Here is a 12,081-nt window from a genome sequence, read left to right as displayed (position 1 = left end):
AATAATTAATCAAAGAATTTTGTTTTTTTGTTATTGTTTGGAGTGAAATGAGGAGATTTGACCAGCAGGGGGCCACACTGAAGCAGGTGAGTGGTTTTAAAAACATCAAGAAAAGAAAGTGATTTGTAGTCGGATCACAGAGATCCTTCAGATGTGGGAGTTTCACATCAGCGCATGCGCACAGGTGTCCCTGCCTTCATGTGATGATTTATGTGTTTAATTTCCCTCTCTGTGTCTGGTTTAGGTTAGGGGCATAGCCGCGCTCTGATTGGCTCACAGGTTGCACTGATGGTTTTGTTTTTCACCACACCCGATAATAAATCTTATTCTAGGATTTTTTTTTCAGCGGATCAGTCTGTGGTGCACTAACGGGACGCAGTTGGATTACCTTTGAATTTCTACTTTTCTAACCCCAAATTCCCATTAAGCAAAATAAACTTTCTTTTTTAGGTGAGGGGAGCTGCAGGACTTTGATTTTCATGCAACAAACCTTTGGATTTTGACTGAAACTTCATCTCCTGGAGCAACAACCACAACTTTAATCCTTAAAGCTCCAAAAGAAGAAATATCTGAGCTCTGTGTTCTGTTTGGAAACGCTTTGTTCAGCAGGTGTGCTCACTTTTTCTCGTTGGAGATCCACGCGTAAAGACGCACAGCTGCTCCATGGCGCTCATGTGCAGGCAGCTCACCGGCAGCGCTGCGAGCTGCGCGGGCTGGGTCGGACTCATCGTCGCCACGGCCACCAACGACTGGGTCCGCACCTGCGACTACACGGTGGCTACGTGCGTCCGCATGGAGGAGCTGGGCTCGCGGGGGCTGTGGGCAGAGTGCGTGATCTCCCCTGCGCTCTATCACTGCGTGGCGCTGAACCAGATCCTCACACTGCCCGGTGAGCCAGAGAGAGTTATTTACATTATTACGACCAGTTTGCAACAAGGGTTTAACATCTCGACCCTTTTTTTTTTTTTTTTTACTGAAAAGAGTTAATTTCAAACATAAAACAACATTTTAAAGAGTGTCTCTTTTTTCTTTGGGTCAATGTTTGAATCTTTATTTATTTATTTATTTATTTATGCAAAATTCACATTATATTCTACATTTTTCCTGCAAATAAAGTACATTTCTTCTGTCTTTTAACAATTTTCCTGTCTAAACGTGGTGATTTTGGACGTTTTAGTAAGTAAAGGATGCCAAAAAATGAAAAATCCGAATTAATAATGATGTTTTTTAATCCCAAATCTTAAAAATATGTCTGAGAAACCGAACTTTAACTTAAAATGTATTTGCTTCTTTTAAAATATTTTGTTTCATAAACGTTTTCTCGAGAAAAGCTCAGTAAACTGACTTTCCGTTTGTTCTCTCCGAGTGCGCATGCGTGAAGATTCCTGACTCTACTGTTTGATGGAGCGCCAGAGATAACTGGAAACATGTTTCTCCTTCTTCTTCGTTCTTTTTCTTACAGCTTACGTCCAGACGTCTCGCGCGCTCATGATCTGCGCATGTCTGCTCGGGCTACCTGCGATGCTGCTCGTGCTCATGTCCATGCCGTGCGTCAGGCTGCAGAATGACACCTCTGCTGTCAAACAGCGCCGTGCGAGAGTGGGAGGCATCCTCTTTCTTATCATGGGTGAGAGCTGCACACACACACACACACACACACACACACACACACACACACACACACACACACACATGTTTTCTCTTATTTTGAGGGATTACCTGACATATTTTTGTTATGATACTTTAAAAGTTCATATTTTGGGTGGAGTGGGTTTTCAGGATGTACATTTGGCAGATTTCTCAGAAGCGATGATTCGTGGAAGGGGGGTCAGGGGGAGTCAGATAAACCTCATCCTGACCGGGTTCATCTGTCACACACACACTCACACACCTGTTTCCTTTTGGGAGAGTCAGGTACTTCCTGTAAACAGCCTCAGGGAAGGGCAGCCAGATGTGTCACGAAACACACTCTCATGCGATCATTCTTTAGATCAAGATAACGATTAAATTTATGTTTTTATCTTCTTATCCCTCCTCTGTCTCTGGTTCCAGCTGTATTTGGTATCATATCCACCGTCTGGTTCCCCATCGGCTCGCACCAAGAAGACGGCCTCATGTCGTTCGGCTTCTCCCTGTACGCCGGCTGGGTTGGCTCCGCCCTCTGTCTCCTCGGCGGCGCTGTGATCTTGTTCTGCCACAGCGTCGACCCCGGGACCCCGAACAGGGACAACAGCTTCTACTACTCCAGACAGCGGGGCACAGCCACGCCGCTGGACCCCCCTGCCAACCACGCCAAGAGCGCACGAGTGTAGAGATCCTCAAAACCAGTCTGTTTTTCTTTTTCTACATTTAGCTGAAACAGTTACCAGGTACCTTCACGCCTTACGAATCACACTGTCTTGTTAATTTTTCCATAAATTCCTTTCTGATAAGCTAATGTTGCCACCAGTTAAACCTCTGTAATCATACGACCTTTAGTCACATGTCCCCCTGAACTGTGGGACATTTTTGGTCTAGGGAACTAAAATTCCAGGAACTAAAAGATTTGTGTCACCATGCTCCAAAAGCGTGCACATATAAGCTAAATAAACTCAACCAGGTTACTTTTTATGCAAATTTACACAATGTACCATTTTGGTACTACATCAAGTGGAGTGAAAAGCTTCAAAGTTCCTGGACTTTATTGTTGGTCAAACTGTTCGATGTTGCATCTATGGAGACAAAAAAATAAATCAACTGGTTTCAGAATTTTACCAATGCTATCTGGAATAAGACGTAGAAACTTCTTAACCAATTGGAATAGTTTGTCTGTACAAGCCACGCTCACATAGTTCCTGTACTTTTGGAAAGTAGTGTCTGAGTCGTCTTTTTTAAAAGGAAAGTGATGTCATCAAAGCTTAATTAATTTAGACTTGATGTCCTCAAATACCCTATTCCACCAAGCTGGTTCCAGGGCTGGTTCGGAGCTAGAGCCAGACTTAGCACCAGTTCTTTGGTTTTCCACAGACTGAGCACCGGTTACTGGCTCTTAAAACCGGTGCTTGGCAAGCACCAACTCTTTGCTGGGCCAACAGAAAGAACCGCGCTACGCCGGGGGCTACGGGCTTACGTCAAGGGGTGGGGGCGGGATTTTTGACCAACCAAAGCAAAGCAGAAACACAGAAGAGCGCCATTTTTAAAAAGAGGAGTTTGGGTCAAGCAAAACAACAGAAGAAGAAGATACGTTAAAAAAGATTACTTTTGTGGTAAAGCAAACGGTTCTTAACCGGTTCTAACCAAAGACTGTAAAAAAATTGATGTTTGCTTGCTCGGCTCGAAGTGAGGTCCCCCCAAAAACTGCTCCCCCTGGTGGCTGGCTGCAGTATAGGTTTAGAAATACGGCTTCCCAGTCATTCCAGATGGGCTGTGGTCAAACTTTAAAAAATTATTACACCTCATAGAAATGTTTCTCACATCTGATTGTTGTGGTGATTTGAGGATATCATTTGTCTGCCTTATACCCAAGTCCTCTTTTTTTCTGACAAGTTTTGTTTTCATTAGTTATACAAGGTTAAAAAGGAGGCTTTAGCGATGATTGACAGCTGCCTTTGTCGTGTGTTTTTTCGGGGATTGTAAAATATGTCGGGAAGTAGAGTCAGGAAGTGATTAGACTCTGGAAAGAAAAAAAATATTATTTCTGTCACCCAGCTCCACTCAGATTCCCCCAGAATCCTTTATCGTTTCTACTGCGCAGAATCTGGCTCCAAACTGCTTCAATGGTGGCGCCTGAGACGGCGGTATTTTGGCTTCAAAACCGTACCATGATAAATGGCGGAGCCACGCTGTCCACTCTTTAAACAGTCTATGGTTCCAACTTGAACCAACTGCGAACTGGCTCTAGCACCAGCCCTGGAACCAGCTTGGTGGAAAAGGGGTAAAAGATAAATTGATTTAGACCTTAGTCCTCTGAGTGTTGTTGAACTTCAAGGTTACTCCAAAAGTTCCTGGTCCCTGGAGTAAGTTCTTGCAGTTGAAAAGGGGATTTATCTCGAGAAATCATTCATTAGTCCTCTCAATTAAAAATAAATATACTCTTTTTTTTTTAATTACAGAAATAAATTCTGGTTAATTTTACAGTTTCTGATATTTTTAATAATTGATTAATAAATCTAATTTTTACTACATTTCTTCACGTGCTTTATTCTTTGTAACTTTGTGCCACGAAAGTTTTCTTTCAAGTATTTCTGTTGTATTTTCTTTCTTTTTAAAACAAATCAGTGGACTGACATTTTAGAAGATATATCATACTGTGCATGTTAAAAACAGCTGTCTGAACATGTATTTTTGTTTTTAATCTTAAGTTTCATTCTGATTTTTACTTACAATTAAGTTTCTCATTTTTTGATGACTGTTTTTGTTTCTGTTGCATGAAAATATTTCTAAAGTATAACTCATCTCTTTATTTCATTTATGTTGTTTTTATACCCAAAGTGTGCCTAAATGTAAAAGTTTCATTTTCCTACCATGAATAAAACTTTGGAATAAGTCTCAGATTTTTATTTTTTATTCATCAGTCTAGTCATCATGTACACACATCAACACAATTCAGCTTCAGTCAATAAATAAAGCAAACACTCCTTCAGTGTGAACATTCACTCAAACAGGAAAAACAAATGGTTTCAAAGTGAAAACTCATCCAACTTCACAGTGCATCTCTACTTTTTTAAGATCTATTTAAAGGAAAACATGAAGGATTGATTGTGTCAAGCTGGAGTTTAAAAGTTTGAGGTTGGAGAGGACAAAGAGAGGCGGCTCAAAGGTTGGACATTAACTGTGAGCATGAATAAAGTTCCTCTGCAGCTGCTGAGGCCTCATTCACTGATCTGTGAGGCGGGAGGTGTCCGTGTCCAATCCTCCACCTTCATCCCTGAAATCCAAACAAGGTGTTGGAGAAAAGCTGAGAGAAGGAGGATCCCCGCTCAGAAATCACACCCCGTGAAATGACTTCACCTGGACGGCACTTTAAATGAGTTTATCCGTAGTTTCAGATCTTTCCTGTTCTCATTCGTCCTCTTCATCTGCATCAAACCCATGATTGGTCCGACCTCTGCTCCCCCTCCCTCTGCTCTGACCTCCTGGTCCAGACTGGTACCCAAACTGGTCCCCATTATCCTCATATTGGCTCTGCAGCTGCTCCCCATCCAGGTCCTCATACTGGTTCTGCTGCAGGTACGGGTGTCCCCTCTCCTCTGGGGCGGCCCAGCCTTGGTAGGGTTTCTCGTCCGTGTCCTGGGGGTATAAGTCGTCATCAGGGGAGAAGGTGTCGTCCAGGTGGTCGTCGTAGCGCTGGTAGGAGCTGGCGTGGGCCTGCTGCTCCCGAGCGTTCAGCTCCAGCGTGCTGTGCCACACTCCGTAACAACCGTAGATCAACAAACCTGAGGACGGACACATGGGAGCTGTTAGACAGACACCATCTGGAGAGGTTTTTACACCTTAAGGACTCCAGAAGGAAGAAACTCTTCCCTCCTTTCATCATCTGTGAGCCAGCAGCAGCAGATCTGAGAGACCGAGACCTGGAGTACAGTGTGTTCTACCTCTTTATGCCTTTAATATCTTCTCTGTAGTTACATTTCTAGCTCTGATGAATCTCCTCTATTCTGATCAGAAGAAGAAACTGTTGATGATAAAGATGAAGAGCATGACTGACACAAACCAGAAATATTCACTGTGACCAACTTTAACTCAAACCTCATGCTGGGACAGACGTACAGTAGAGCCTCTCTGAGGGGACTAAAAGTATCTTAAACCTGGGTCTGTTTTGGTTTGGAAAGACTCACACATATTTTAAGAATTCAAAATACTGAAGAAGATGAATAAATGGGACACCGAGAAGTCAGACACCACCAACTCTCTGCTGAAAGTGACTTTTCAAACAGGTGCACATGGAACAAAAAAGGACAGTATCCTGTTTGACTGTACAAAAATGTGTATGTACGGGTTAAAATAAAGATAAGTTACATTAATTGTTATTTCAAAAAGTACTTGTGTACATCTTTGTCCTTTACGAAATGTTATTTTCCAAACAGAAAACAATAAGATTTTAAGTTTGTAGTGATGGTGGACACAAGAGCCAAACTGTCAGACAGAAAAAGGACAGAAGAGCAGAAGGAAGCTAAATAGAAAACTGATAAAGCCCGAGCTAAAGGCTCAAACACAGGCTAAATGCTAAAACAGAAGCTAAAGGCTCATATACAAGGCAATAAAATGAAGAGTGAGGTTACGTTAGCTCTGGCAGGACATAGCTAACCAGGATTTACTAACGTTACACATTACAGACATGTCTTCGAGCACAGGGCTGCTAGCTGTGCTAAATGCTAAAACAGGAGCTAAACTACAAACTGACAGTGTTAACTTGGTGTCACGTTAGCCTACAGATACGCCAGAGCACTGAGCTAACATACAGCCGGCTTGATGTCACGTTTCAAACCATGGCGCTAGATAACTGTACTGATAAGTCCCTTAACTCATGATGTTTACAGTTAAAAGTTGTCTTGAACAGAAAATTTGTTTTGAGCCGATCTACATTTAATCCCAAAACAAACACACTCCTCGCTAAAAGTAATTTACAACAGTGTGAGGAGACTCCAGGCCACAAGGTGGCGAGGGAGTGCAACTAAAACAGATCCTCCTCATAGCATCTTTAAGGTCTAAATGAAAAATATATAAATAAAGTTTTGATTTCTTCAGCTGATTGATGGTAATAGTTCTGAAACTGTTGTGAAACTTAATTATTCATATTTTGAATGGAGACATGTGTAAGGAATATGAATTTGTGGGATGAACAACAAAGCTGAGTACGGGGGTTGCACCATAGAAAATTTGCCAGATCTTGATGTCAACGCCAAACTGCTTATTCTGCCTCTGACTGTTCCTGTATTGCTTCATTTTCATCTGATTTGCAGCAATTATGAGCATATGCCCTGCTACAGTGATCATTAGTTGTTCGGAGAAGAATTGGCATGCCCCGTTTGACTGATTTGGACTAAATCATAATACTCTACACTGTATGTCAGGAAATGTATGGCCTTCATACGTCAGCATCAAGTGTCTGCCTACAAGAAATGCACTGCACATCAAAGAGCACAATAAACATGGCTATGACTTTAGTTACTTTTTGGTTTGTGGTCAGTTATTAAGTTGCGTACGCATGTTTGTGCTCTCGCATTAAGTATAATACATCACTTTGCCAGGGTGACCGTGCAATCAGAGACTTCCTCCAGAATTTGGAAGTAGAGAGAAGGGGACACCCTGCCACCAGTCCTGACCTGAATATCAAACTCTTTTGGGATCAGCTTGGTTGTCCCAGGGTGACCAAGAGAACCACGTTGCAATCCCTCAACAGTGTTTGACCAGATTGGTGTGTGATCCCTCCACACGCTACTGAGGCTTTTGATTACAAAAAGAATAAACTTCCAATAAGTCTTGTTTCATCAAACTTCAATCATACAATCAACCAAATGATAGTCAGTGGCAGAATAAGCTGTTTGGTAGTGGCAGAGAAAATTTGGAGGAAAATTTTCCAGGAAGTACTCAAAAAATCATCTACCCAACACAAACGGCTGTACATTTTGTGTTGTGTTAAGAAGAAACATCTGACAGGAAGTGGAATAATTCAGAGAAGAGACAAATCAAAGTCAAATTTCTGTCCAGATCTATAAAGAATGATTCTTCTCACCTATGAAGCACCACAAGGTGAACCTGGCCCAGGTAAGAGGAGACAGCTTGAGCATGAGGTAGCTGTTGACCAATATGGCCGCTGCAGGGACGAAAGGAACACATGGCGCCATGTAGGGCAGTCTCCTCCCGTTCTCCGGCTGCTGTATGATCGTTAAAAGGAGCTTCACCCAAGACCCCGCCATGAGGGTGGCCATGAGTCCTGAAAACACCGCCCCCGCCCCTGATCCCTGTTCCACACCGAATATAACGGTGGACCAGAGGAAGAAGGACAAGAAGAAGAGGAGGAGGGTGCATCGGGTCACTATGCGGCCAGTGGCCGGGGTGGGGCGAGCAGATGCATCAGGTAGCCCCAACCGCACCCTCAGGGTGTAGTAATGACCTCCCAGAAGTCTTTTCATCAAAGAGGCGTGGCCTGTGTGGAATTCAGAGTCATCTCCGTCACCGTTAGCCCCTCCAGCGTGGTAAGACGACGAACCATCGCCTGAGCCTCCGATGAGCATCTCATCGTCTTTGGTGGGGACCGGCCCGTCATCCACGTGCTTCAGTCCGTCCACGTCGTCCTCAGAGATGAACTGGTGAGTGTCCGTCTGATCGTCAGGCTGGTAGCGCAGTAACAACACACACACAGACACCAGTGTGTACGCCAGAAGAGTCCCGATGGACATCATCTCGATCAGGTCCCTAAGACTCACCAGCAGAGCCAGGAGGGCCGCAAAGCTCCCTGACACCACACAGGCCACAGCTGGAGTGTGTGTGAACGCTGACACGTGAGACAAAAACCTGCAGAGACGTTAACCAGATCTTCAGACAGAAACAAACCATCAACACTCAATGTGTGTGTGTGTTTATACGAACTGTTACCTGAACAGTAGACCGTCTCTGGACATGGCGTAGATGACTCTGGGCATCGGGAACAAAGAGCCCAGGAGGGAGACCGTGAGGCCAGCTATGGAGCCCACGGCCACCGTGTACTTTCCCCACAGGAACCCGTGCACTGCAAACATCTCCATGAGAGGGGCGGAGCCGTCGATCATGTTGTAGGGAACCATGAGCGTCAGGATCACACTGACCTACACAGAGAAGACGTTAACAGCAAAACTGTGCATGTTTCTTCCTCTAAACCTCAAACTTCAAACATACACAACCTGTCGTACTGACCGACACGTAGGCAGTGAGACAGGTCACCAGTGAGGCAGTGATGGCGTACGGGATGGAGGTATTTGGGTTCTTTGCCTCCTCTCCTGTCGTTGCAATGATGTCAAATCCAATGAAAGCGTAGAAGCAAGTCGCTGCCCCTTGCATCACCTGACCAATGAGAAGATTCTCCTTGAGATGATCATTTCTTATATCAAATCCTGTAAAGACCATCACTTTTCGTAAATCTCACCCCTGACCAGCCGTACGGCAGGAAGTTGCCGTTGGCCCAGTTGCCGCCAGAGATGAAGAAGAGTCCTGCGATGACCATGAAGACCCAGACCACCAGGTTGATAACGTTGAGGATGTTGTTGAAACCCACAGAGTTACGAACCCCCAGAGCAATGATCACCGTGACCAGCAGGGCGATGAACAAGGCCAACAGGTCAGGATACGTGTCCTCCCCTTTACCTGAGACAGAGACACAGCAGCATTTAGGTACGTTCGTAAAGTTGGTGTTGACGTTGTGTTCAAAAATTAAAAATTGGAATTTGCTTTTTAATGCCTAAAATCTTTAGAGCAACATTATTTCTCCAAGACAATTATGCGCTTTTGGTTTGGTTCTGTATAAGAATGACCCCTTTCTTGTAAGTTAAATGTCAAAGCTGCAGAGCACACCTCTCTTTCATCTATATGCGTACATGAAAATCCAAGCTTGGTAGAGCACAACCCATCGATCTTCATCAAAAGCCAAGGCTAGGACAGCATAAATATGATCTTTTATGCAATCGTTAAAAGCCGCGGTAGGTAGAGCACACCTCCCTTCTCTTACATGAGTGCACATGAAAAGCTAAGGCAGGCAGGGCACATCTCCCTTCACTTTTAGGTGCATGCATCAGTAAGGGAAGGCAGGAGATCCCACTTCCTCTGTTTTTCATATGCACAAACTGAATACCAAGGCAGGGAGAGCACACTTCCCTTCTCTTCATACACACACTAATAGCCGAGGCAGAAGAGCACACCTCCCTCTTTTTCCAAACGTGCAAACCCAGGGCAAGGAGCACACCTCTCCTCTCACTTACATGCATGTTAAACTGAGGCAGACAGAGCACACCTTTCCCTTTTATTCATGAACATTCATAAACGCCAAGTTAGGCAAAGCAAGCCTCCTTTTCTTTATGTACAAATAGGGCCAACACCCCTTCCTTGCTTTATTTTTGCATGCACAAAAATCCAAGGCATGTAGAGCACACTGCCCCTGTCTTTTGAGCATACATTGAAATTAAAGCAGGGTAAGCACACCCTTTTCTTTATATGGATACTTTCAAAGCCATGGTAGGGAGCGCACATCTCCCTTTACTTTTAGGTGCATGCATCAAAAAGGGAAGGTGGGGAGATCACATCTCTCCTGTCTTTCATATGAGCAAATTAAATAACAAGGCAGGAAGGACATCTTCCATTTCTTCCATGCAAACATCCAAAGCCAAGGCAAGCAGCACACTTCCCCTCTCACTTACATGCATGATAAACTGAGGCAGACAGAGCACACCTCTCCCTTTTATTCATGTGCGTTCATAAACGCCAAGATAAGGGAAAGAAAGCCTTGTTTTCACACATCCTGTCTCTTTATTCTTGCATACACCAAAATCCATGGCAGGGAGAGCACAACTCTCTACTCCTTCATAAGCATACAAAAACAAAGGCAGGGAGAGAACACCTCCCTTTTCTTTATCAGTATACAGGACAAAAAACAAAGGTAGGGGGAGAACACCTTCCTATTCTTTGTCAGTATACAGGACCAAAAGCAAAGGTAGGGAGAGCACACCATCCCTCTCTTTCCTCATTTTTCCATCTTTAAAGAAAAAAAAAGATACTTCTTTTCTTCACCCAAAACACATTTATTCTAGCTTGTTTTTCAACTGGATATAGAAACATTTGGCACTAACCGAGTCCTCTGAGCGTGCCCAGGTGAGTGATCATGTAGTTACTGATGCTGTGATTGGCCAGAGAGTCAAACATGCTGCTGAGAGCTGACGCCCCCGCTGCTGTGCCAATCAGGTACTCCAGGATCAGATTCCAGCCAATGAAAAACGCCACAAACTCTCCTACTGTGACGTAGCTGTAGGTGTAGGCCGAGCCGGTCGTCTTTGGGACCCGGACTCCAAACTCTGCGTAGCACACACCTCCAGAAGAAAACATTAAGAAGACTTTAAGACAAGCTAGAGGATGTATGAGATATAAAGTGTTCAACCATCTTTCTGTTGTGTCTAACCTGACAGAATCGATGCCACCGCTGCGATGATAAACGACAGGATGACCCCAGGCCCAGCCATTGCTTTAGCAACCAGCCCAGCGACCACGTACATCCCTGTTCCCACGCAGCTGCCCACACCGAGTGACACCAGGTCCACGGTGGTCAAGACTTTGGCGAGCCCAACCCCTGACCCTTCTGCCAGCTCGGTGAGGTCGTCAGAGCCGTGAGCCATGGAGCCCACAGGTTTGGTCCTCAGGAGGCGGGAGTACATGTTGTACCAGGCATCGCCCAGAGACAGCCGGCTGAGCCAGGCCGCCATCACTGCACCTGTCTGTTACCTGTTTATAAATGTGTGTGTGTGTGTGTGTGTGTGTGTGAGAGACTTCTATTTTCTCTCTGTCGCTCACGTTATCAGTCTTTCCGTCTCATCATGAGTGTTTCTTCTCCTGAGGTTTGGCCTGGCGATGTCTTCCTCACCCACTACAGCTAGTCTCCCTCTCTGAAATATTAATGAAGACCAAAAGATCTCGTGTCAAGACGGAAAAATACGACTATGAAGCAAAAACTCAACAGTAAAAAAACGTAAACAACTTTTGCACCCCTGAGTTTTAATGTTCCACGTGTCAAAGAGCTCAAAATCAACTCTTAATCAACATCAACAGGTTAAGATCAAGAGAAGAAGAGTTCATAAACTCGTGACATCAACATCCAGCATGTTAGCTAGAAACACACACCTGAGCAGACAGGTTAACACTCACCTATTGTGTGTTTTCCTGTGTTTGGTTGGAGTCCACGTCTTCTGACGAGCTGCAGGAAATAACAAAGAGAGGAGGCGAATACGTTAGATATTCAAACCTGACATCATGTGACCTGGCTGATACATTATTTAACACCTGAGCCGAGCAGGTGTGTGTGTATATGTGTGTGTAGCTGCTATCATTCACCCACTGAGAGGGATAGAAGTGGTGAAGTTTGAC

The 12,081-nt window shown here is 44.4% G+C and overlaps 2 protein-coding genes across 2 annotated transcripts; one reads left to right on the top strand and one right to left on the bottom strand.

Moving 5' to 3' along the window:
• The first annotated feature begins 663 nt into the window (after nucleotides 1-663).
• cldn11b (claudin 11b) lies at nucleotides 664-4,267 on the top strand. The gene is made up of 3 exons (XM_074693714.1): nucleotides 664-889; nucleotides 1,463-1,627; nucleotides 2,053-4,267. Exons 1-3 carry the CDS (start codon nucleotides 664-666, stop codon nucleotides 2,310-2,312), a joined length of 651 nt encoding a protein of 216 aa, XP_074549815.1. The 3' UTR covers nucleotides 2,313-4,267.
• A 485-nt stretch (nucleotides 4,268-4,752) lies between these two features.
• slc7a14b (solute carrier family 7 member 14b) lies at nucleotides 4,753-11,589 on the bottom strand. The gene is made up of 7 exons (XM_074693605.1): nucleotides 11,123-11,589; nucleotides 10,797-11,033; nucleotides 9,104-9,321; nucleotides 8,875-9,021; nucleotides 8,578-8,786; nucleotides 7,715-8,496; nucleotides 4,753-5,414 (listed from the first exon to the last, which is right to left on the bottom strand). The coding sequence occupies exons 1-7, from the start codon at nucleotides 11,421-11,423 to the stop codon at nucleotides 5,041-5,043; spliced, it is 2,268 nt and encodes a 755-aa protein (XP_074549706.1). The 5' UTR covers nucleotides 11,424-11,589; the 3' UTR covers nucleotides 4,753-5,040.
• Between the last annotated feature and the right edge of the window lie 492 nt (nucleotides 11,590-12,081).

Source organism: Halichoeres trimaculatus, unplaced genomic scaffold (genome assembly GCF_033239565.1).
Source record: "Halichoeres trimaculatus isolate MK-OKI-2021-1 unplaced genomic scaffold, fHalTri1.1 fHalTri1_scaffold_18, whole genome shotgun sequence".
NCBI classification, from domain to species: Eukaryota; Metazoa; Chordata; class Actinopteri; order Labriformes; family Labridae; genus Halichoeres; species Halichoeres trimaculatus.
This window is presented reverse-complemented; position numbering and strand designations above follow the sequence as displayed.